Source organism: Dunckerocampus dactyliophorus, chromosome 1 (genome assembly GCF_027744805.1).
Source record: "Dunckerocampus dactyliophorus isolate RoL2022-P2 chromosome 1, RoL_Ddac_1.1, whole genome shotgun sequence".
Lineage (NCBI taxonomy): Eukaryota > Metazoa > Chordata > Actinopteri > Syngnathiformes > Syngnathidae > Dunckerocampus > Dunckerocampus dactyliophorus.
The window spans coordinates 8,504,682-8,531,220 of NC_072819.1; the positions used below are offsets into that span (position 1 = coordinate 8,504,682).

Here is a 26,539-nt window from a genome sequence, read left to right on the forward strand (position 1 = left end):
TCTACGCGCTATGACGTCATTGCCGTACGTCACACCCCAACACACACCCTTAGCAGCCGGCGACACCTGCAGTACCGCACGCAACCGCCAGAGTCGCCAGCGAGCACACGCTGCCCAGCTAAAAGATGTGAAAATGGCGGAGTTACAAATGCTTCTGGAGGAGGAAATTCCAGCGGGACGAAGCGCTCTGCTGGATAGTTTCACCAATTTGGAACGAGTCGCCGAGTATTGCGAGAACAACTATGTCCAGGCGAGTTTGGTTGTCATAAAATAGGACCGCTGGTCATTTTGTTGATGAATATCCGCAAACCGATGGGCTAAGTGCTGCTCGGCTAGCTGTTGCTAGTTCTTTCGATGGGGATGCCTTGTTATCAAGCCAACAATATGGGATTCCTTATTAGCAAACTAACAGTCCGGTGGTATGGAAAAATTACATATATTTTCCACGTCCCGATGCGCGTGTGCGTGGGTGTGTTAAATGCTCTCGTTGGCTCTCTTTCGCGTGTTCATGTGTGTGCCTTTTACACACGCCGTGAGCTATCACGTTAGCCAGGTAGCTTACAGCGATTTAGGATCAGCTACGTTTCCCCACCACTAAAACTGACGCAATTATGGTAATCAGTTTACCTTCCCACTGACGTTTGTTATCGGGCTGTCACCTCATCGTGGCTACCGGACGAGATCAGAAGCCAGATGAATTGACAGAGGCTAATAAGTGTCACAGCCGTGGCTGATTTATGATCTTGTCCAAGCGCACTGCAATTCGTCATGCGTTGTTTTGCCTATTTTATTATTTTTTTTTTACCTTAAATGTTAATTTAGAATCCGCAACAAGTCTTATATTTAATCACAGTAAGTTATTGCAGGACTGCATGGCCTGTGAGGGTTGCATCTTTGTGTATCGGAATGTCATTTTAGCCTGTGCGAGAGGTGAAGTGTTGCATGTGGGATTTCTGAAATCCTGGAAAAGCTTGTCAGACAGGTTTTCGAGTGGTTGCACTGATTTTAAATTCAGTTTTTCGCTGTGCATCTTGTTGCCAATTCGGAATTCTCCAAGTGGATTTCGACATCTGTTCAGTGATGTATTCAACGAACAAAACAATGGTGATTTTTACAGTTGAATAAGAGTGACAAACACAAAAAACTAAACGAGACTGTGTGCAGCGGACTCAAGATTACACTTTTTTTAAACAAAACATATCAAACACCACTGCCAGCTCGCATATGTTGCAAAAAAAGTCTATTTTTCACAATTAAATTGAATAAAAATCGTCGAAAATTTCCTTTGGACCTAAAATAACTTCCGCTCACGGCCGTTTGCATATACCTACGTGTGATTGATGTACACAAAAATACATTTTTAATTCCATTTTATTTATGTAGTGCATGGGTGTCCAAGCTTTTTCCAGCGAGGGCCGCGTACTGAAAACTCGAAGGATGGACTGGCCGCAATTCCAGCAACATGTCATCAGTAGGGTGAAACTAACCTGGCTCACGACGGTCTAATCCCAATTTACGTTTTCGGGCGAACAATCCAACGCTTGGAGAATTCTGCCTCACAATGATAGGAAGAGCCGACATTAAAGGATCACTATGAAGGCTTGGCCGCCACAAGCGAGGTATCTCTTTGGTAACTTTTCTGACACCTCTTGCTTGAAACCCAAAAAGTCTGGTAATATGACTTTGTTCTCATAATATTTTGACTATATTGTCATAACTTTTTCACAACCTAATTTTCCAAAAATTTCACCTTTTTTTGTTTTGTTTACTTTTACTATTATTTATTTTTATTATATTTATTTTAAAATGTAAATATATATTTATATATATTGTGTATATAGGTGCTTCACACATGAGGTAGGTCTGTGATCATGCTCCTCCATAAATGAAAAGAGAAACCAACTGAACCCCATATGAGCAAGCACTTGGCGACGGAGGCAAGGAAAAACTCCACCAAAGCAGTCTCAGAGAGGCGACCAACAATTTACATTCACGTTGTTGTTGTGAGAGGCTACACAGTGAATGATCGCTAACCTGAGTAATCCTCCACAGTCTCCAGACAAGCAGCGAGCGCTGGAGGAGACCAAGAACTACACCACCCAGTCCCTGGCCAGTGTGGCATACCTGATCAACACGCTGGCCAACAATGTCCTGCAGATGCTGGACATCCAGGCTTCGCAGCTACGTCGCATGGAGTCTTCCATCAACCACATCTCTCAGGTGGGCGGGGCTGACATGCACACTAGGGGCGTGGAAGGCTCGAGCCACGAAGACGTCTCCTGAGAATCTTAAGAAAATGTATCGCTGTCCTCAGACGGTGGACATTCACAAGGAGAAGGTGGCCAGGCGGGAGATCGGCATTCTCACCACCAACAAGAACACATCGCGCACACACAAGATCATCGCCCCCGCCAATCCAGAGAGGCCCGTGCGCTACATCCGCAAGCCCATTGACTACAGCCTGCTGGATGACATGGGCCACGGAGTCAAGGTAAAAGTCACTCACGTCTGCTGCCATGCCGGTGTCTAATCTTTCAAAGACATTAAATTATTAAATGACAATAAAATACCTTTTAGAAGTAAAATACTGATTCGCAAGTTTCACTGACAACTCACGGAAGAAAAAAAACAATTTCACTAGAAGCTAGCGTGAACCAGGATGTAAGTCGTGTTCGATATTTACCATTTACCGAAACAATGTACATTGGAACCTCTGTTTTTGTTATTATTCCGTACCAAAAATAGCGTAAATTTTTCCCATAGGAAGCGATGTAAAGTACTGTAATCCCTCATTTATCGCAGTTAGTTTCTGCTAAGTAGGATTCCTTATTTATAAATGTCATATTTTGTACTTGAGCATAGAAAATCTGTTTACAATGCTCTAAATACAGTTTTTAACATTAGAGCCCTGTAGACATGAACTAACAACCCTATAGTCATCTTTATCCTTTTATTACCCAATATAGTAGACATAATAAGAGAAAATAAGACATAAGTAAGTCTCGTACCTGTGTGTGTTGCTGTAAATGTGTTTGGTGCTAGGGGACCTTTAGTGGAGGGGCTGACAGGAAGTGACATCGGGGGTTCGGGGTTGAGTTTTAGCTTGACGTGGGTTACGCCCGGAACAGTCGCCTGTGTCAGGGATTGTTGTGCCTGTTGTGAGATCATTCAGACCTGCAATAAAAGCCTGGCAATGAAGTCTTGTGCTTGTGTGTATCACCAAGCATTACAGTAATATTGCTGACACCTAGTGACCAGCGTAGAGTACTACATATCATCACAATGCCTTTGAATCTTCTGAATGCCTTAGTATTTGACTTAATTTAGCCATTTTTATTTTTGAAAATACTTTAATTTAGACAAAAATATGTCAAATTTGCTTATATATGCCTAATTTTGGACTAATAATAAGCCATTTTCAACCACAAAACGGCAAGACTTCTTATAGATTAAAAAAAAATATTATAGAGTGAAGCTGCGAAATTTGAATCACAAAGTGGCGAGGGATTACTGTAATCCGTTCCAGACACCCAAAAATGTTAACAAAACACTTTTAATGAACATACATAACAATTGTAGTTTTACATGCAGAAACCAATGCAAAATGCATATTTGGTTTTGGGTGTATGATCCACGATGGCTGAATAAACAAGCAATGCTGGGAGTAATATCTTTTATTAATACCACAACATTCAACGTGCCAAGGGGTAAAATACAACAGTATTGTACGATAACTGAGGTTCCACTGTATGTACCCGAGATGATCATTTCTAGCTACGACTGTATGAGGATGTGCTGTCAACGCTATGTATCTGAAGCAAAACATTGATTTAGAATTTGGTGGCTGGCAGAAGGCATTACACTTTTACTGATTGATGCACACGTGGCAAATTTGGGTGGCTGAAAGACCCATTGAAGTGTAATTATTCATATTTCCATGTAAAACTGAGCAAAGCTGAGAGCAGAATTGTGCTTCTTGTTACTTATCCATCACATCCTCTTTTATTTCGTTTTGCTTTTTTGGTGCTTCTTTTAAGATGACGCTTATACAAGCTTATTTTTGATGACCTGACACCATGTGTTTGATTAGGCTCCTGAAATTAATTCTGAAACTACTTGAGTTATTGTTTTCCTCTCTTCTATTGCACACTAATCTGCTGATTTCTTCTCTTTTTCTCTCTCTGCTCGCCTTTTTATTTATTCTTTGTAATCAACTGTAGTGGTTGCAAAGGTTTAAGGTAAGCTTTTCAAAGCTCGCCCCTCGCAAGAGGAAGGGGGTTGCTTTCTGGATTTTCATTTGTTGTTTTTGTGGCTTGCTTTGAAAGTATTGAGATTTGATTTTTTTGTGTGTTTTTTTTTTTGTTTGTTTTTTAAGGAGGAGTTTGACATTCTGCAAAATTAAGCTTATTGGCGCAGGGCTTGAGCCAAAATCAAATCAAGTTGCCATTTTAAAAGGGTTTAAAATGTCCAACTAATCCTTTTAAACAGTGTTTAAAGGGTCCCTGACATATTTATCAACGTTGCTTAAATATGTTAGATATTTTTTGTAATTATGTTGTACATTTTTGAAAGGGAACGGTAAATTTTCAGAAAGGACATTTCTAGTTCATGGCACCACCTACTAGCTCTCGCAGTTCAGCCTCATTTGTGGAAGTGACATCATCAGAGTACTATCACTCAGCTACACAAACATGGCGGTATACGAGACAGATGATGTTTACAGTGATTATAGCGAAGATTTGAGCGATGTCAATAGTTTTCGAGGAGGAAGAAACATTTGGAGATGAAATAGAGAACTTGCAGAACATGGACTTAAGCCTTAAGCTATGGAGATGAAGATTGGTCACCTTCAAGTGTAAATTACTCTGGAGTTGCTTATCCTTCAATTATTGTTTTAAATCGGCTTCTTAATGAACATAAAAGGGTCTTTATTAGCCTGTTTTATGTGGCCACACGTTGAGGAAAAAATGTTTGCCAGCCACGGCCCCCGCTCCCCCATAAGCATATTGCTGTGAAAAGATGTTTATATAACATGTACTTTATAATGCTTTGTAGCCTTGTTGCTATCGTGGAATAGTGCTAAGAAGACATTATGTAAACAAGGCATGACTTACTCTTTTGCGCCAACTTTGAAGTAGTGGTTGTTGTTTGTTTTGTTTTTTTCCGGCAGAATAGCATCCTTTTTCAAAATGCGTTTATACCGTGCTTTCAAGCCAAATGCTTTAAGTAAAGGCGTTCCTTGGAAGCAGTCATCAGTGAAATTATCACTGCAAAGGACAAAACTTGAGGTGGGCGTCCAGCCGCCTCTCATTCTCTGTAGTTCCTCTGTCCATTGTTGTCTAAAACCTTCCTCTTTTGGGAAAAAAACAAAAGAAACGTACAGTAACACAAACATCCAACAGCAACACAATGTTATGGCATGACTACTATTTTGATGAAAAATATACTGAACCAAGTCGACGATCAACCTCGAGAAGCGTTTGTTTACTCTGCTTTAGCTGGCTCAACTATAAATGTAATTTTTTTTCAAATTTACTGTTCGCTTAAAAAAAATCGAACAATGTAGAACATAATTACAAACAATATATAGTATAACATATTTAAGCAAAGTTGATGAATCAAGTCAGGGACCCTTTTAAGAGACTGTTGTTTGTTTCCCTGCTGTGAAATATCTCAAATTTCATCGCACTTCTGTCCGTGTAGGCCAGCGCTCAGAGTATGAAAGCTGGAGGAGGCGGACTCCCTCGCACGAACCCCCCTACACAGAAGCCCCCCAGCCCACCCGTGAGCGGGAAAGGGACCCTTGGGTATGTAACCTGCATATTTGTGGCCCACTTAACTCAGACCATAAGGTCCACACAGATGTCGTCTCGTTGACGCCGAGTGAATGAGAATGACCAACATCTTTTATACTAGAGGTGCATGCTATGCAAATGTTAAAAAATCAGCAGATTTTCTACATATTTTTGTTGTGTTTGTTGATTGTGTACCTAATCCCAGGGGGAAAATGCTGCATTCACTCTGGGGACTTTCCTGAAGCGCTGTTTTTGTCTGTGTGTGTGTGTGTGTATGCGTGATTGCGTGTGCGTGCATGCGTGCGTGTGTGTGTGTGTTTTTTCTCACTTTAAAAATTGTACCTTGGATTTGTGAGCGACTGTGACCCGTCCTCGTAGTGACTTTCCGAGCTGTGTTTTTTGTGTCTTTTGTCTTCGCAAGCAGCATGTAACCACAGCTACACCTCCATGATGGATCCTCCGCCACAGTCTTTGGCTCAAGACTGACATCATATTTTTAGTTGTTTTTTTTTCCCAACTTGCTCTTAGTGTGTGCGCGCGTGTGTGCGTGTGTGTGTGCGCGTGCGTGCGCCCCAGCTTGCCCACTCCTGGCTGCCCCATATTTTCCATAGCAACATTTTGCCATGGCAACCATGCTCAGCCTCAGAGATGGGTGGTCTTGCATATGCTATCACATGACTTTAAGGCTAGATCACGTGTCATTAAGTTTCATCCCCCTTCAAAATATCAAGGATAACACATCTGCCTTTCTGTGCGTGTGCCTTCTTTAAAAACAAAACAAAAAAAAGTTTTTTCTAGACTCAGAAAACTAGTTTTTCAGTGTCAGTAAATGAACTGGAAGCTTACAGTGTAGCGAGGCACCCATGCAGTATGCCATACCAGCACCTCTGGTGATTTTGTGAGCTTTCTGTGAGCTGATGCCCGTGCGAGAAAAGCTCTTGCTTGGTGAGAAGGCACCATCTGCTGGTTTGCATGCAGACCACATCTCTAGACCATGAAAAAAAGATTTTCAGATGCTTTTCCAGGGAGAAATGCGGTTATATTTGGGTAATAGGATAGCTTGTGTTTTTGAGCTCATCTGCATTGTTGGCGTTAGATTGATTAGCTTTAGCCTGGCTGTGTTCCCGGCAGGAGAGTGCTGCATCCAGCTGTTGCCACCTGTGGATTCGCCCCAGCCAGCCCCAACGTTCCACCTGTCATTCCCCATTTTTTTTAAGTTTGCACTTGTTTGTTTCCTGCTCTCCCCCTTCCCCTTTCCTACAATTCTCTGTGGATGCCCCTCCCCTCAACTTCCTGACCCTCTCACAGGCGGCACTCCCCATATAGGACGCTTGAACCAGTGCGTCCTCCTGTCGTCCCTAACGACTACGTCTCGAGTCCGACGCGCAACATGGCGCATCCCCTGCAGAGCCCAGCACGCACTGCATCTGTTAATCAGAGGAACCGCACGTACAGGTACCCCCTCCCAACTCCCCAGCATGCCTTACTTACACTCCTGAACAAAATCTGAAGACTTAATTCACAAGTAATTAGATTTTAGCGCTGGTGAATTGTTACCAGGTTGTCAGTAAAGCATAAAAATACAAAAAGAAGAAAAAGGAGCAGAGAAAATTCGCCCTAAAATCTGGTTTACACTTTATTTTTCGGTGAGAATGCTGTAACGCATTGATAAGCTCCGGCGGCAGTAACACCCCCGTAATTACCATCGTTTGCTACGAAGGACGCTAAGAAGCTAAATAGAAGACGAGAGTTGTGGTTGCTCACCCTGATGAAGAGCTATAAAAGGCAAGAAAGCCTTTTGCCTTTGCCATCAGGATGTCACAACAGTGTGAATGTAATAACGTGACATAAAAGCCAGATTTTAGTGCAGATTTTAAACCTTAAACCTCTGAGAGTTTAAATGCAGTTTTCAATCAACTGAAGACCGTAATTTCTTGTCTTGCGCCTGTTTCTTCTTTTTGCATCTTGATGCCCTACTTACAATCTGGTGTAAGGATTTTGTTCCAGAGTGTACGTCTAGACCGCAGCCCGTCTTCCCTTACCTCCTCCCCTTTCTCCTATCTTGCACTTAAACTTGACCCACCGCTGAACAGTCCTCGTTTCGAGTCATCACCTTTTACCCCTGTCTGCTCTTTATTCCCCACCTGGTGAATACCCAGCCTGGCATAGCATTCACAGAAATTAGGGCCATATAAAGACACTTGTAATGTTGGTCATAGTCTGTTTAATAGTTGCCATCTCCACTGACCCGTACCAAGACCCAACTCTTATTCTGGAAAATGGCACTTGTGGGATAATAATTAGTCCTTCTATTCCACTTGAGTACAGGAGAGATTTGAGTTAAGTAACTGGCCAAAGGTTTGGAATATTTTGTGCCCCAAAACTGATGGGGTAGCTTCTCTGCTGCACAGCATCCATCCTTGTCATCCCACTTCAACTCTGCTTCCTGCCCATCACGTCTTGTCTTTGTGTGCTCGCGTTGCCATGTGTCTCTGTACTATGTCAAAAATATAACAGCCCATGCAAACTGACAAGATGGCAGCACGTCTGTGTGTTTCTCTGACATGGTCGGTGCTGAATCTACTATAGTAACTTGCCCCCAAAAAAAGAAAATCGAGGCGTGGTGAGGTGATCCTTTCATTATTAGTGCAGACCTGCCAATATGTATGTGTTTTTCTTACTCTGCACGTATTTTTACACTACAATACGCTTTGCTGCTCTTCCAGCTTCACATTTTGTTGCATTTTACTGGCGTCGGTTTGGCGTTCAGTCTGTGAAACCTGGATTATGCTTATGTATCGAAACGCCAGCATACACTACACCGGTCCTCTCCTCCCTGAAAACCTTCTTTCATAGCGTGAAAAAAATTCAACCTCGTGAACTGCAAAGGCTGTGATTGGTGGGCCTGTAGTACATTATTTCCTGTGTGTGTACGACTCATTCAGAGCCCGCCTCTGTGAACACCTTCTCTGATTTTGGATCAACATTTGCAAAAACAAATTACTGTGGTAATTAGAGCTGTCAAAATAACATGTTAACGGGGGTAACTAATTGATTGAATTATTACAAGTACATTACTTTTTTGTGTGTAATTAACACATGCGCACCAGGTAAAGCACACCTTTCTGTTATGACGGCAGGAGGCGGCACAGTGTAGAATTCCCACAGGGACACACACAGTGATGCTCTTGTATATCAACAGCAGTGCAATTCCAACACAACTACACTCCTGATCAAAATCTTAAGACTGGTTGAAAAATTGCTAGAATTTGTATTTTGCACATTTGTATCTTAATGAGGTTTTAAGTAGAGCTTCAATAAGCAAAAGCTAGAGGGGGGAGTGAGACAAAAAACATTTGCAACTTGTAATTTAAACAAAACAACAACAAAAAATGAAATAGGTTGTTTATCAACTGATCAAAAGTTTATGACCAGAGGCTGTAAAGCCAAAATCTACTCAAAATGTTCATTTCCTATCAGGCATTCACACTGTCATGCCCTCCTGATGGCTAAAGCTAAGAAGCTTTCTCTTTTTGAACGTGGTCGGATTGTCGAGCTGCATAAGCAAGGCCTCTCGCAGCGTGCCGTTGCTGCTGAGGTTGGGCGCAGAAAGACAGTCCATTCTAAATCTTTTGAAAGTTCCTGAGCACTATGGAACAAAAAAGTCAAGTGGTAGACCCAAAAACATCACACCTGCGCTGAGCCGGAGGATACGATTGGCTGTCCATCAAGACACAGGGCGGTCTTCCACCCACATTAAGGCCCTTACTGGTGCCGACTGCAGTGCAATAACCATCAGAGGGCATCTGCGGGAAAAGGGCTTAAAAAAAAACAAAAAAGGAATTCAAAGACCTCGTCTCCTTCAATGCCACAAAAGATTCAAGATTCAAGATTCAAGAGAGTTTTATTGTCATGTGCATAGTACTGCCCGTTTAGACTTTGCCAGGGAGCATCAAACATGGGACATTGAAAGGTGGAAAAAAGTTTTATTCTCTGATGAGAAAAAATGTTAAATTGACGGTCCAGATGGCTTTCAACGTTACTGGCATGACAAGGAGATCCCACCTGAGATGTTTTCTACCCGGCACAGTGGAGGGGGGTCCATCATGACCTGAGGTGGTTTTTCATTCAGTGGAACACCGGAGCTTCAAGTGGTGCAGGGTTGTCAAACGGCGGCCGCTTACGTGCAGATGTTGCAGCGGGCATCCCTCATGACTGAGGGCCCTCGTCTGTGTGGTAACAGCTGGGTTCTTCAACAGGACAACGCTGCAGTTCACAATGCTCGCTTGACCAAAGACTTCTTCAGGGAGAATAACATCACTCTTTTGGACCATCATGCATGTTCCCCTCATTTAAATCCCATAGAGAACATTTGGGGATGGATGGCAAGGGAAGTTTATAAAAATGGCCATCAGTTCCAGACAGTTGATGCCCTTCGTAAAGCCATCTTCACCACTTGGAGCAATGTTCCCACTAGCCTCCTGGAAACACTCGCATCAAGCATGCCCAAACCTATTTTTGAATTGATTAACAAGAACGGTGGAGCTACTCATTAGTGAGTCCTACTGGGAAAATTTTTTGTTCTGGTTTAGAGAGTTTTTTTGTGATTTTTTTTTTTTTTGGGCGGGGGAGAGATGGTCTTAAACTTTTGATCAGCTGATAAACAGCCTATTTCAGTTGAATTGTTGTTTTCAATAAATTACTTTAATAAATAAAGTGCTTTTTGTCTCACTCGCCCTTCTTGTTTTTGCATATTGTAGCTCTACTTAAAACCTCATTAAGATGTGCAAAAAGCTAATTCTAGCAATTTTTCGACTGGTCTTTAAGATTTTGATCAGGAGTGTATACACACACACACACACACACACACACACATCTATATCTCCAACTCACAAACACGTCTCTAGTCCATTCTTCTTTGGAGCGACGTGTCATCATTCTCATTAAAGGAATTCAACATGCATTCAGGGACACTCCAAACATCACAACAGCTTCTTTATGCATGTACAGTATGTGTGGTGTAATTGAACAGAAAGATAAAGAAAAACACAAAGTGGATATTGTTATCACTCACTTCAGAACTCTTACTGTGGAAGTACAATTTGTTGCATTTAAGTGTGCTGGGAAATCCTAGAAAATACACTGAAAACTAAATTTACTTTAAATTACGTGATGTCTTTGAAAGAACCCCCTAATTGCTCGTAATAACACGGTTCAAATGTGATTCAGATGTTCTGCTCCAATTAAAGATACAAGTGTTAGGCAAACGGATCTTTAGATGTGTGCTATCTTTTCGCTTGATTTAAATTTTCTGTTTATTTGCAGCTGTTAATACATACATACATACATACAGTATACTGTATTTATACATTCATATATAATTCCGTCCTGTCATTTCTTTCTGTTCATAAAATACAGTAAAAATGGGCAGATTTAACACAGTTGCAAATGGTGATTAATCATGGTTCATTTAAAACTGACTAATCACATTTAAATATTTCATAATTTTAGTTGTAATGCATTGATTAGTTCCAGCTGTAATAACATTCCTCTAGCTATAAAATGTTGGTGTGTCCAAAGTGCAGCCATTTGGGGCCCTGACAAAGCTTTGTCTTTAAATAAAATGAATGTGTGTGTATATATATGTACACACACACACACACACATATATATATATATATACGATTTACATATTCATGCAGTGGAACCTCCGGTTAGCATACGTCGAAAATTTACAGCAAAAATTTTGCCCCGGGTTTGCGTACATTTTCCGTTTAGTGTACAATATGGCCCATGCCTTGTCGTGTTATTAATATACTGCCTGAGTCCAACTTTTAATGTATTTTTTTAAATGCCAAAACGTATGATTATCACAAAGCGGAAGTCGAAGGCAGGTCCGTCACCTGTACAGGATGTCCTCAGCGGTTGACCCTGTAGTTCTTCGCTAAATAACAGTTACAACACAAAAAAGGTTAACATAAAACATGTCACAGGTTTAAAAATTCACTTTGCATTTTGAAAAACATTCAAAATGCATATAAAATGAATGGGGAAACGGAACATGTAACCTTACTCTCCCCTTTATTGTAGATGTGATTGTTGACAAAGATGCCTATGTGGCAGCGAGATCATATTTTTTTGGAGGTTTTCTTGAATTCTTGAATTATTTGTGAATGGGGGGAGGGCATTGCAGTGTGTTAATGATGTTTTAAGTGCTGACCTGTTTGCTGACCCACCACCAGCAGTGGCAGCAGCGGCGGCAGCCACCCCAGCAGTAGTCGCAGCAGCAGCCGGGAGAACAGTGGCAGCGGCAGCGTGGGAGTGCCAATTGCTGTGCCAACCCCAGCCCCGCCCACCGCCTTTCCAGGTAGTACTGATGTGTGCCATAATTCACTAAATTGCTTCATATCAAGCTTGTTGATACCAAAAGGTAGATGACCTGCGAATGATCCCTGAGTATTGTAGCGCTTTCCCCCTCTACCTCACTTTTTTCTCCTCTCTTCCTCTCTCTCACCTTGTTTTCACACTTCCCTCAGCCCCAGCTCCATCCAACACAACTAAGCAAACGCCCAACACTACCACCACCCCAGGCCCCATGCCTCCTGTTCTTGATGGCCCCCACCAGGCCTCTAACCCTCCTATTGAGATCCCGCATGTACCCCCACCCCCTCCCCAACTCCCCACTTCCACAGCCCCCACTGGCACAGGAGCCGCCACTTGTGGCAACCCTGCACAAGGTGAGTAAATGTGGAAAAAGCCCCCCCACCCATCTGCTCATCTGGGACGGGTTTTGTTCTCCATATGCAGATGTGTGAAGTTCGAAGTATGACCAGAAAATTCATGTCTTTAATGAGGACTATTTGTAGAAGCTCTGGGTAGCAGCAAGTGTGTGTTTGATATCGCATGCTTGAATAATCGCACCACTCTTGCCACAATCCCACTGCTTATTTCCATCCTTCGCAGCTACTGTCAGCTGTCTTGCCATAGGGGTGGGCGATACTGCAGATTTTGATATCGATGTGATGCCAAGCCAGTACAGGACTGCCAATACGGATACTTTTTACTTGAAGATTTTCAATATTCTTGAATGATTTTGTGATTTATTTTTTTTTTAATTTTGCCTTTAATTTGTTGATCATGATTGTAATCAGAATAAACAAAATAAAATACAGGACAAAGACTAGTTCTTAGTTAGAGAGAACTACCAGGTCCTTCTGATTGCTAACAGACGAGTGAATCAACCCACGTCCTTACCAGGAGCAACAAACCGATAAAGGGGGAGCAGCTCTAAAGTAGATGGTTCAGTATTATGTACAGTATAAATTGGTTTGTCTATTGTGCGTGATCTGGGTGTAATAGAGCCATCTCTAGCTTGTTAATACCTGGGTGAGTTAAGAAATAATTTAAATTTAATGAATCCGTACCTTTTTTTTTCCCCCCCTCTTTTTTTTTTTTTTTTTTACCCAAACGCTGATGACATAAGACGGGCAACGCAGCTAGATTCTGGTTCCTGTTTCCATGTAGTTCCAAGCTAATAGGATGCCAACAAGCATGTTTTGTCATTTAAAAATACGTGAGGAACGAAGTTGGACTCATGCAGTGTATTAATAACACGACAAGACACGTGCCATGTTGTACACTAACCGAAAAATGCACACAAACTGAGGCAAAATTAGGGCGTACGTTTTTTACGTTAACCGAAAAACACTCCTATGATTTAATTTAATCATCAGATTAAATTAATCAGTGGATTTTATGTAATTTTTGCCTAAATTAAGCAAGTTCAAGCATAAAAATGGCTAAATGAAGTAAAAAGAAAAAGGCGTTCACAAGGCGCATTTGAAGATGTGATGATATGTAGTATTCTACAATGGTCATTAGATGTCAGTAATGTTACTATAATATTGGGTGAGACACACAAGCACCAGACTTGATCGCCGGAACAGCAGGCTTTTGTTGCAGGTTTGAATGATCTCGCATCAGGCACGCTAATCCCTAACACGGGCTACTGTTGCAGCCGTAACCCACGCCAAGCTAAAACTCAATTCTGAACCCCCGACATCACTTCCTGTCCGCGCCTCAATCAGCTCCCCTATCAGTTGGACATTTACAGCAACACACACAAGCACGAGTCTTATGTCTTATTTCATCTTTTGTTTACTACATTATATTGAGTTATAGGAGTGTAACGGTGACTATAGAGGTTCTATTTTATGTCTAGAGGGCTCTAATTTTAAAAACTGTATTTAGAAGGTTTTAAACAGGTTGTCAATGCTCTAACTACAAAAATATTACATTTATAAATAAAGAATCCTATTTAGCGGAAATTCACTTATTGCGGTCGGGTCTGGCATCAGTTAATGATAAACAATTATATTTCCTTTTATTACATACAATTGTTGGCGTCAATAGTGTAAAAGAAGTAAACCAGCAAAAACTATTGGCTGCTATTGTTTTTTTTTTTTTTTTTTTTTTTTTTTTTTTTTTGCATTGAGGTTACACTAAAACTCCACTTACATCAGTCTAGGAACAGAACTCGTTCATAACCCGAGGACCACCTGTGAATATAACCATATCAACAATGTAATATGAATAACGCAACAAAAAATTGGTGAAAATAAACCTAAAAGACACGGGTATTGGTCCAATAGTGACACTACCCTTTATATCTTTCGATATTTTGATCAATCTGCCCACCCCTACTTGTCATGGTGAAGTAATGCGCATGAGCATCAGAATTGAGCCGTCCTGTGGCTGAGTTCACGTCTTCACTGCTGTTCTTTTCTTGTATGGTCATCATTTGCAAAGTGGATTTGATTTAAAGATGCCCTGTTCAAGGGATGAAGACTAAAATTTGCTCTGCTGCCTCCTGGTGGCGTCTCCGTGCAGGTGCGCCTCATTTTTCCAGCATGAACCGCCCGGCGCAGCCGCCTCAGAACGCCCACGTGGGGGGGTCACTGCCTTACCGCCGGCCTTCATCTGTCACTGGCCAGCCAAACGTGGTCCCCAACCAGAACCAGCTCAACGGGGGACCACACTTTGCCCAGAATCAAGGTATAAAATACATTGGATGTAGTGTTTGTGTGCGCACTATAGGATGAATTTGTAGTTTTTGGTTAAATTGGCTTCCAGTCTCGGTCAATAAAGTCGGTCTTCAGTCGCTACAAGATTATAAAATTAAATTAACTTTGAATGAAATATTTCTAATTCAAAGTACAAATACAAAGACTTTTGCCCAATCCGCACCCCATCCCCTCCATGTCTGCATCAACACTGTTTTTGGCACTTGCAGGCCCACTCGCTCCCCCTCCCCCTTCCATGCAGATCACGCCTCAGCTGCCCCTGATGGGCTTTGTGGCCCGGGTTCAGGAGACCAGTAAGTGGTTTTAGGTCCTTGTGCATGGTCGCCATTGTCACACCGTCGTCACCGCATTAGATGTTGCCTTCTCAGTAACGTCTCTGCCCCACAACTTGCAAGTTAACCTTAACGACAAGTGTTTGACTGAGACTCGAAATGAAACAGGTTCTTTAGCTCAGTGGTTCTCAACAGGTGGGTCGGTACCCAAAAGTGGCGCCGTTTTTTAGCGCGTCGCAGGGGAAGACCGCAGGGCGCGTGCCATGTTTCTGGGTGACTTTGTTAAGCTTGAGCGGGAGAGGAAGGACATTGAATGGAGACTTAATGTGCCGTCTGTCCGACACACAGCTGCAGATATCTGCTGGAGAAGACCGGCGCCCTGCAGCTTGAAAACTTTTTGTCCATTAAAGGGGTAATTGTGGGTCCCGCGGCCAAACAAGTTGAGAACCACTGCTTTAGATGTCATTTGGTGTCACTTCTTCCTTTGCTTCGAGCATGAATTGGCCCAGAACACACAAGAGGACGCTATTGACAGTTGATTAAAGTTCTTAAAGCATGCCTGTGTGTCCATGAGTGTGAGGAATGTTACATTTCGTCCTTCTAGGTCAAACAGCATGGAGTTGTCCTCTTCTAAAATGCATGGCAATGCCAAAGCCTTCATTTGTTATCTCAATTCTGCTTGGTTTCTGTATTCATTATTTTTTGGCCTTGCACTAGTCTCGGACGTGCCGCCCCCACCCCCCCTTGCGGACGAGCCGGTGTTTGAGGAGCCGACACCTCCCCCTCCCCCGCCGGAGGACTACGAGGACGATGAAGACGACGAGGAGTCAGCGGTGGTGGAGTACAGCGACCCGTACGCAGAAGAGGACCCGCCCTGGGCGCCGCGCACCTACCTGGAGAAAGGTCTGCTTTTACGGTGTAGGGGTGTTCAAAGTGCGGCCTGGGGGCCTGAAGCGCTTTTTGTTTTTTTTTACTAGCCCGCTGTATAATCAAAGAAAGAAACATTAATTATTAATAAGATTTTTTGTTTACATGCTACATCTGTACCAAATCGATACTTTACGATTTCGTCCAAAAACAAGTCCGGAATTTAGCGGCACGCAAGTTGAACAGAATAATCATTTAAATAGTCTTCACAAACCTCTCCCCCCCGACCTTCCTGTGTTGATGTTTAGAATCCTGCTGTTCATGAATGCACCTCACTCGAGCGCTGCTGCTCCCGTTTTAAGGTTGGCAATCAGGTGTGAAAAAAGCGTCAGGCCACCACATTACTTTGGAGACGTTACCTGCACAGTCTCACCTTCAAGTACTTGTTGCGGATGGCATAGTCTGCGTTCATTTAGAGCCCACGAGGCACCTTTTTTTTTTTTTTTTTTTTTTGGTCCGCTTCCCTATTAATAATATTACGCTAATTTGCTTTGTTGCCTATAACACAAAAGCTGAAGTGTCTGTTTTCGTCAAATAGCTTAGCAAACGTTTCATTGGATTTGTTTTAGCATCACTTTCAGGAGTCCAGAACGTCGTACAGACTTGACACTGCATACGAGTTTTGAAATTGTGTGAATCAGTCAGGTCAAAGCAGATTTATGATCAGTATGCAGTAGACGCCCCTACAACTTAAATAATCCGTTCCAAGAACCTTTATGTTATAGGGATTTTATGTTATACGAAGCGTAAAATACATGTAAATAGCCTAATCCGTTCCAAGATCTTCCCAAACTCACACCTTTGGTCCTTCAAAATATTCAAAGTCCACCAAATATGGTGGGAAAATATAAGAAAACAGCATAAACATAGTAGAGTAACATTCCAATATAAAATAAGGTAAATAAGGTATAATGGTCGATGGGGAACGGCCGTATAGTCTAGCAACATCACTTCATTTCATACCACCGTCATGCTTCTGGATCCTTTCCTGCTTTGTTTCGATCGACAACTTTTCCCTTTTTTTCTTCTCACTTACACTTGGTTTAGGGTCCATGACTCCGGTAATTTTAACACAAATAAGAGTAAACAAATTAAAAAGAGATTTCAAAGCGTGCAAACTAGTTTAAGGGCGACTACGATGAGGAACAGAGCAGCATGTCTCTCATAAACACACCGACGCGCTAGATTAGTCAGCCAATGAGATAAGAGCGTAGGCGGTGCCCTGATAATCAGCCAATGAGAGCATGAAGCGTCAGAATTTCTGCATAACTTCCTGTTTCGTTTCGATCGACAACTTTTTCCTTTTTTCTTATCCCTTACACTTGGTTTAGGGCCCATGACTACGGTAACTTTAACACAAAGAAAAGTAATGAAATTAAGAAGAGATTTCAATGCGTGTAAACTAGTTTAAGGGCGACTACGATGAGGAAGGGAGCTCGCATACAAACCTGGACGCACTGGATAAGTCAGCCAATGAGATAAGAGCGTAGGCGTTGCCCCGATCATCAGCCAATGAGAGCGTGAAGCCAGAAGGCGTCACCAAGTGTACTCTGTTAGTCTCTCTGTCGCTTGCACCGACTTGACGCTTTACGTTATATGGAATTCCTTACATAATACGATGCAAAAACTTGATATAAATTCTTTACGTTCAGTGGAATTTACGTAAAAGGAGTTTTACGTTATGCGAGGTACTACTGTATATCTTATGGTCCCCATTTGGAGGGGGGTGAGCCAACACTTCCGTCAAGTGGCCAACTTTTGCAGGCAACGCATGCTTTCATTTTTCAGTGTGCGGCCCTCGCTGGAGAAAATTTGGACAGCCCTGTTGTTGTTTGGTAGCGAGTAACCCCCCTGTTTCTGATGTGGTCTCTGCGCCGTCCCACAGTGGTGGCCATCTACGACTACACTCGAGACAAAGAAGACGAGCTGTCCTTCCAGGAGGGCGCCATCATCTACGTGATCAAGAAAAACGACGACGGCTGGTTTGAGGGCGTGATGAACGGCACCACGGGCCTCTTCCCCGGCAATTACGTGGAGTCCATCATGCACTACGCTGACTGAGCACCGCCCCTCGAGGAGCGGATAGCCGATGGAGGAGGAAGGGAACGAGGGAAGCCGAGGGATAAAGGTCAAAGACTTTGAACGGACAGAGCATGATCACCTCCGGGATGGCACGTAGACAAGAAAGCAGACGGCATCGTCGCCACGTAAACAACCACTACTTTTTCCCGCCAAGTTTGTGTTCTATTCAAATGGCTCTTATTTGATAACACGATAACATATTTATTTTGAGGAAGATTTCCACGTTGCAGCTTTAGTACCGGGGCTGAAGGAGCTGGCGAAAGCATTCCACCCAACATTTCCCCTCGGACAAACGGGAAAAGCAACCGTAGCGATGACACCATGCGGTGTGTTCACGTGACACACGCTACATGGAGGCGGGTCAAAGAACGTTTTCCATTTAATTTGATGTTTGCTTCTGGAAGGTCACATGACCCTTAAAGCTGTTACATGAATAATCTGAACACTGGGTGTCCCTAAAGTCTGGACACACAGGAAAAAACATATTACTCTATTGCAATACAATAATCCCTTCAACTATCACAGTTTTACAAAAAATATATTCATAAATCATGCTGTTTTGTGGTTGAATGCAGCCTATTAGTCCCAAAATATCTATGTTTAGGCAAATTTTACATATATATATTTTTTAAGAAAGGTCACGCATAAAAATGGCTAAATGAAGTTGGGAAGACTCAATCAAAGACGTCGTGATGATGGTCACTAGACGTCAATAATGGCACTAATGTTTGTTGAGACACACAAGCACCAGAGGCGATTGCCGGAACAACAGGCTTCTTATTGCAGGTTTGAATGAGCTCACAAGCACAATAAAACTCAACTCTGAACCCTCGATGTCGCTTGCTGTCGGTCCCCCACTCGTCTCCCCCTAGCAGCAGAACACATTGACAGTAACACGCGAACATTAGTCTTATTTGGGTCTTATATGTCTTATTTTCTCTTATGTCTACCATATTGGCTAATAGGTGCATAAAGGTGACTATAGAGGTGTTATTCCATATCTAGAGGGCTCTAATAATGTTTAAAAACGTATTAGAAGGTCATAAACACGTTTTCTATGCTCTAACTACAAAAACCCGGATAAACGAGGGTTTACTGTACAGTGGATCCTCTGTTTTGTCACTAATCTCTTCCACAACGTCTGATGAAAACCAAAACGTTCAGAAATCGATTGGATTTTTCTCCATAAGAAATCATGGACACAGAATAGTAACAGTTTTGCATGCACACTTGCAACTTTTTCTTTTGCAGTCCTTAAAAAAAAAAAAAAAGCAGCAGCACAGATTCCTTTCAGAAATACGCAGTGCGCTTGAACACCTCATCGGAGCACGGCGCAGAGCTTGAAAGGAGACAGCGTTGTTCATCGTTTTGTGAACAAATTAACCACACGCACACATAATAAATACGGTTAAAGGATTCCCTGGCCGGAATCTGTCTCTAGTGTCCTGACTCTAAAAGAACCACTATCCAAGTCACCAACTCGTAGATGCGTTGTTTGGCCGAGACATATTTGTGCAAACTATGAAAACCTATGAAAACCAAGGTTCCAGTGTATTAATAAAATACATTTGTAATGCAAGGAAAGTTGATGAACGTGAACTCGATGCAATAAGTCGGCATTTCCTTTGTGTCCAGACTTGTCTACACTTCAGACGTTTTTTTAGCTGGAGCGAAAAGGTCGGCCTCCGGCTGCTGGGTTGCGGTGTTTTTTAACGTGTCATTTTCCTTTCCTTTTGATTTTGCCGTTCCTAAAATGAATTTGCAGAGTGGCATGTATCTTCTTGAAGGAAGAAATTAAAAAAAAAAAAAAGAAGAATTAACGTCTTAATATTTTTAGACATGGTGTGACTTTTTTATTTTTCATATGTCAGCAATGATGCATTTCCATCATTTCAAAGACGTGTGCCATATCGAGGCGTGTGGCTGGGCTTGTTTTTAAACCAAAAAGCACACGTATTTGTGGTGAAATGTAGAAGAATGAAGATAAGTAGGAGATGTTTAATGTCCTCCAGGCAGGATTTCTTGGTGTTAAGTTGGTTTTAACCCTCGCAAACGCCCCTCAATGCCTCCAATCAGCAGTTTTAGGGGTGCATCATCTCAAATACGCTTGGCTGTGTCCGGTATTAGTAAGGCCTCAGTGCTTAAACCAGAAACTCTATTTTCAACAAAAAAAAAGAGAAAATAAATATTCCAGTGGGTCTGTATTTGAGTCTTGCATGCCATTGTTATCTGTGCTGTCCCCAAAACGTCAAAAGAGACGCAGTTCTGACCCGCCTCATCCAAAGAGCGTGTTCTATCCACCGAGGAGGTGCTTTTTAACCTGCGGGGAAGAGGGGAGGTGTCTCGTAGCGTCATTGTGTCAGCGGGAGAACCTGTCAGGCGGTCATGTGACGGTCCATAACGCCATTGTGTTGCACATTTGAAGTGGAATTGCAGAAGTATCATATTTGTAAAAATCCAGAGAACAAAGACAATAAAGATATAAGATTGACTTGCAGGCGTTTGGGTGTTTATTGGCACACGAAACAGATGGGCTGGTTTGCATCCAAAGCCCTGAGAAGGCAGCGGATGTTGGGGTGAAAAGCGTGAGCAGACAGGGTAATGACAGGGGAGATGAGGAGCAGAAAGGGTTTGTGTTTGTGTTCAGTGCTTCACCCCTGGCAGAAGGGCATGTCCTGGCAGTCTGCTGCTTTTCTACCTGCCACTCACTTGCAATCCAAACAGCCACTTGATGTTGAGTAATGAAACCTAGCTAGGAATTACCCGTGTCTTCGTTTTTGCTTTTTGTGTTTTTTTTTTTTAATTGCCTTCTCTGTTTTAATAATGTACTGGAAGACCTTCACTAGATAATTTAGCATGCGTATTTGACATCTTTCATCATGAACTTTTCTCTCTATGGAATGCAGGTCTGCACGCTGCAGACGTGTCTGAACACAGGAAAACTTTCATGTTAGTTTTTATGTGCTTGACATCCACATCACACGTTTCCACTAAATGTCATTCATTCAATCTACTCGCTCAGCTTGAACTCTTTTTAAAACCATTTTGGTTAGGTGGTGGGGGAATCGAGCCAAATATTGATACCGGTGGTGGTATCGGCATCCAAAATTTATCAGTTCTTTTCAGTTTATTTTCAAATGTGTTTGTACGTGGTTGCATTTGTCCCATTACATTGATTTTTTTTTTTTTTTTTTTTTTTTACAAACTCTGAATTAAGTCCTTTAACACAAAGGGACTTTAGTTGTTATGTTAGTGTACATACATCTTTCTAAATATCTTTAAAAGTATTTAATTTTAATCTATCCATTTTCTTTCCCACTTACTCTCATTAGGGTCGCGGGTAAGCAGGAGCCTATCCCAGCTGATTTTGGGCGAGAGGTGGGGTACACACCCGGACTGCTCGCCAGCCAATCACAGTGCACGTATACTGAATTTTAATGTCGAAATAATTTTTTAATGATATACAGTATTTATGAATAATTTCTAAAATAATATACAAACACCAGGGGTGTCACGAAGACACTCGGTTCACAAGACGATGCACGAGATCGGGCCTAGGAGACTAGACGACATTTTAACATTACTTTTGAGAAAAGTACAATGGAAAAAATATGACATATTGCAATCTACTAATTTAATTCTACTACGTTACACTCTTCCACACTACGTGTGTATGCTACCAACCCTGCCTCCCCCCACCGAGGCAAAGAGACCGTATGACTGACATAAGGGCTCGCTCCGTTCATGCCGTTGTTCTGTGGAACAAACTCGCCGAGGTGCCGAAACCAATGCACAGAGTGAACTCTCTTCCTGCCTGTTTGGAGGCAAGAGACGAGGGAAACAGACACGCATGCACATGGCAATACAGTACATTAAGGCTGGCAAAATGATCCAGTTCTCTTTCATTTATTGTGTGATTCATGTATTATCATCCAAGGCCTGGTGTAGCGGATGCCAGCCTATGAGACTGTGGAAGTGTATGTTGGTAATGCCTTGAGAGCTGTACTGAACACGCGGTCAACAGTCCAGGTTTTTGGCCGTGTGGTCAGCGCTCTCGCCTCCCATTACAAAGTTCCTGTGTTCGAGCCCCGGTGCGGGCAGCGCGAAACAGGGCGGGTTACACCAGTACCCACGATCTTGCTTTTTTCGGAACGAGAAATGTTGTGACACCCCTAATAAACACTTTGTAACATCTGTGTATTTACATTATTGTAAATCTATTTTAAGTATTAAAATTAATTTATACATTATTTTCAGTTAAATCTGTGTATTAATTTCTAAAGTAATTACTCAGCATTTAGTTATTTTCTAAATGTATTTTTCAAATTTATCTAAAGTAAAAAATCTAAATATGTGTTCTTTTTATTATACTGCATTAGTTGTAATATTTGTGCATTTATATGATTTTTTTTGTTTTAAGGCACTTAATTTTAATTTTAAAATTATTTTAAAAATAATTTCTCAGGTAAATGTAATATTTTATTTGAATTTTCAAAATAATTTTGGTTTTAATACATTTTTAAAATAATATATAAATGCATATTTTATTTTTTCATTTCATGTACTTGTAATATTTTTGTATTTACGTAACAGATATCTAGTTTTTATTTTAAATAGTATTTCATTTTAAAAAATGTGTAATAATTTCTAAAGTAATAAAATCGAAAAATGTCTTTAATGTAATGTATTAGTTGTAATATTTGTGTATATTATAAATATCTTTAAATATATTGTAAGGAAATTAATATTTAAAATATTTTATTTTTAATAATTTCTAAAAATATATAAATATAAATCAATTTTTAAGTTGAATTATTTTAGAAATTATTTTTAATGCTCATTTCTAAAATATTATGTAAGCAAATATTTTCTTTTAATTTAATGCATTTGTTATAGGCTGTGTATTTACGTGATCATAAATATGGGTATCATTTAAAGTATTGAATTATTTTTAAATTATTTCTAAAAATAAATAAAATATAAATTAATATTTTCTTCTTTTTAATGTAATGTATTAGTTGTAATATTTGCGTATAAACATTATTATCCATAACATACTGCTGTATGTGTAGTATATGTAACAGATGCAGGTGTGGTGTATGGATCCTCGTTTGGTAAAGTTTAATCCTCGCCACCTCCTCACATGATTTTTGGATGTGGGTTCGAGTCCCGGCTAGGGTGCAGAGCTGAACTGCGTTAAATATGATTAAATTGTTCACACATAAGTTTGTTGATCTTTTTTGTTTTTGTTTGCCTAAAATCTTTGTCCTGCGTTTTGATCAATAAATTAAAGGCAAAATCATTTAATGATTTTGATCAACTGTAAGTAAAAGGTATCCGTGTCGCAAAGTCTGCCTTGTATTTACTTGGTATCGGATCGATACCAAAAATTAGCAGTATTGCGCACCCTTACCTGCCTGGAAGTGAAGGCGTCAGGCTGCACGTGAAGACAACGTCGACGGCTTTCAAAATAAAGGCATCTGTGTCCCTGTGGCTTAATTACCGGATAGTTTTGGGATACTTTCTCCACTTTTCACCTGCCTGCTTGCAAGTGTAAGGTTTACGTTCTTATAAAATTCAGCTTGTGTGTGGAAAGTACCTCGTGTGGACCTTTTAGCACTAGCTTGTTGCATTTATAGCCGTCGTCGCTTTGCCTTGAAAAAAACCAGTAAAGGAAGTTGCCGAATGACTCCACCTCGCGGCGCACAACCCACACAGGTTAAAAAGAAAAAGCCCTGTCTCTGTCTGTGATTTATTTCTCCCCAGAAGCTGCCCAACTGTCAGGCAGGAGATGATCACACGTCCTCCCCCGAGTTTCTGACAGGATATCCTCTTTTTTTTCCTCTCTCTCTCCCTCCATCTTTGTGAAAAGAAGCCGTGCAAGAATGTGTGGACGCAGCAGGTGGTTGACCGTGCAGACCATCATCATCATCCTGCTGCTGGAGGTCAAACGGATACACAGCCAGTACACAGGTAAACTGCATATAGCACATTTACTTTGAAGGAAAAACTAATAATGATACTGAAGTTACGAAAATAATTTTGCACGAGTTGCCAGTGTGCGTGTGTGTGTGTGTGTGTGTGTGTGTGTGCATCCACACTTTACCATTGAATTCACTGTTTGCTTTGCTCAAGCGCTATCCATACAGCATACCCCTCTAATCTAACACTAATTCCACTTAATCTCACATGCATTTTTGCATGCAATCCCTGAACTCTTTTCTACCCGAGTGTGTGCGTGTGTGCGTGCGCACAAGTGTGTTCTTGTTCCAGATGTTGTGTAGCTCATCACTTAGGATTCCACTTCAACATCCCGTACAGCTGGAAGGTGCAAAGTGGCTTTGCAGGTTGGGATCTGTGGTTCTTGCTCAGATTTTCCCTTCTCGGGGGCTTGTCTGTACCTCCCAGAAGAACGCCGCACACGCACACACACACACACGCACACACACAGGCAGTGTGCATGTTTAGATTGTCTTTGAAAGGCATTCTGGGACATGTGCGAGCTTGAAAGGATGAGGCAAGTTTTTGGCTCAGAAGGTCAACATATGAGGAAAGTGTACTCCAGGCTAGGCACTATTAAAACAATATGCAATCATTCAATAGGCAGCGGTGGCTAAAATGATCAGAACACCTGACGGATCTGAAAATATTGGCCCTTTTTTGCCTCCTAAACATGATTTCATTTCATAATTTTTATGAAAAATGCAGATGGTTGCTCTGAGCACAACAAATATCAGATCAGATGAAAACTTGAATATTTGCTATGGCCTCTTTTTGCAGCAATAACAGCAGCGCATCTCCCTGACATACGGTGGGGTGAAAAAGCGTTTGCCCCCTTCCCGATTTCACATTTTTGGAATGTTTGTCACACTTAAACGTTTCAGATCATCAAACAAATTGAAATGTTAGTCAGTGACAACACAACTGAACACAAAATGCAGTTTTTAAATGAAACTTTTTATTATTAAGGGAGAAAAAAATCGAAACCCAACATGGCCATGTGTGGAAAAGTGATTGCCCCCCGCCCCGTTAAAACATAACTGAGTTTAATTGAGATCTATCAGTCTGGAAAAGGTTATAAAGGCATTTCTAAAGCTTTGGGACTCCAGCGAACCACAGTAAGAGTCAATATCCACAAATGGTGAGAACATGGAACAGTGGTGAACCTTCCTACTGGCCTGCCAACCAAAATGACGCCAAGAGCGCAGCGATGACTCATCAAAGAGGTCACAAAAGACCCCACAACAACATCCAAAGAACCGCAGGCCTCACTTGCCTCAGTTAAGGTCAGTGTTCATGACTCCACCATAAGAAAGACACTGGGCAAAAACGGCCTGCATGGTGTAAACCACTGCTGAACAAAAAGAACATCAAGGCTCGTCTCAATTTTGCCAGAAAACATCTTGATGATCCCCAAGACCTTTGGGAAAATACTCTGTGGTCCGACGAGACAAAAGTTGAACTTTTTGGAAGGTGTGTGTCCCATTACATCTAGCATAAAAGTAATGCTGCATTTCAGAAAAAGAACATCATACCAACCGTAAAATATGGTGGTGGTAGTGTGATGGTCTGGGTGCTGTTTTGCTGCTTCAGCACCTGGAAGACTTGCTGTGATAAATGGAACCATGAATCCTATTGCGATGCTGTGGCATGACTGTAAAAAGGCGGTTCATGCTGGAAAACCCTCCAATGTGGCTGAATTACAACAATTCTGCAAAGATGAGTGGGACAAAATTCCCCCACAGGGCTGTAAGAGACTCATTGCAAGTTATCACAAGCGCTTGATAGCAGTTTTTTCTACTAAGGGTGGCCCAACCAGTTATTAGGTTTAGGGGGCAATCGCTTTTTCACACAGGGACATTTAGGTTTGGATTTTTTTTCTCCCTTAAAAATAAGGTTTCATTTAAAAACTGCATTTTTGTGTTCAGTTGTGTTGTCATTGAGTAATATTCAAATTTGTTGGCTGATCTGAAACATTTAAGTTTGACAAACGTGCAAAAAGGAGGCGAGCACGTTTGCACACCCCTGGATGTCAGCATATTTCCTGGGAGCTTCAACATGAATGTTGTCCCATGCCTTCTCCAATCACGCCAAAGGCTTTCCTTTGAATGTACAACGGATCTGTCCAGTTTATTTTCTAACGTGCGCCAAATTTGCTCAATGGGGTTGAGGTCTGGACTTTGAGGGGGCCGGTCCGTAATTTTTCATGTTCCAGCAGATTCCTTCTGTCGCAGGTACTTCCGGCAATAGTTAGAAGAATGTTCCGGGTCATTGTCCTCTTGGAAAAGAAATCCAACCCCGATAAGCCGACTCCCAGGTGGTACTGAGTGCCTCACCACAATGTTGTGCCATGATGCCATCAATTTTCACTAAGTCACCA

The 26,539-nt window shown here is 41.7% G+C and overlaps 2 protein-coding genes across 14 annotated transcripts in view; both read left to right on the forward strand.

Annotated features, from left to right (window-relative positions):
- Positions 1–47: 47 nt before the first annotated feature.
- abi2b (abl-interactor 2b) lies at positions 48–19,456 on the forward strand. 13 transcript variants are annotated; one of them, XM_054773182.1, is made up of 12 exons: positions 48–250; positions 2,053–2,220; positions 2,315–2,491; positions 4,221–4,238; positions 5,704–5,807; positions 7,104–7,250; positions 12,038–12,162; positions 12,332–12,532; positions 14,685–14,849; positions 15,088–15,171; positions 15,868–16,053; positions 17,963–19,456. In XM_054773182.1, the coding sequence occupies exons 1-12, from the start codon at positions 134–136 to the stop codon at positions 18,136–18,138; spliced, it is 1,668 nt and encodes a 555-aa protein (XP_054629157.1). In that variant the 5' UTR covers positions 48–133; the 3' UTR covers positions 18,139–19,456. The 13 variants fall into 13 exon arrangements, with proteins under 13 accessions (XP_054629157.1, XP_054629187.1, XP_054629167.1 ...); XM_054773212.1 differs by lacking the exon at positions 7,104–7,250 and having other exon boundaries at positions 49–250; XM_054773192.1 differs by lacking the exon at positions 4,221–4,238 and having other exon boundaries at positions 49–250.
- A 4,434-nt stretch (positions 19,457–23,890) lies between these two features.
- The window catches only part of LOC129188365 (collagen alpha-1(XVIII) chain-like), a 41,487-nt gene continuing 38,838 nt past the window's right edge, over positions 23,891–26,539 (forward strand). The window contains exon 1 of the mRNA XM_054788788.1: positions 23,891–24,132. Coding sequence (XP_054644763.1) covers positions 24,045–24,132 — 88 coding nt within the window. The 5' untranslated portion in view covers positions 23,891–24,044. The remainder of the gene's footprint in view (positions 24,133–26,539) is intronic.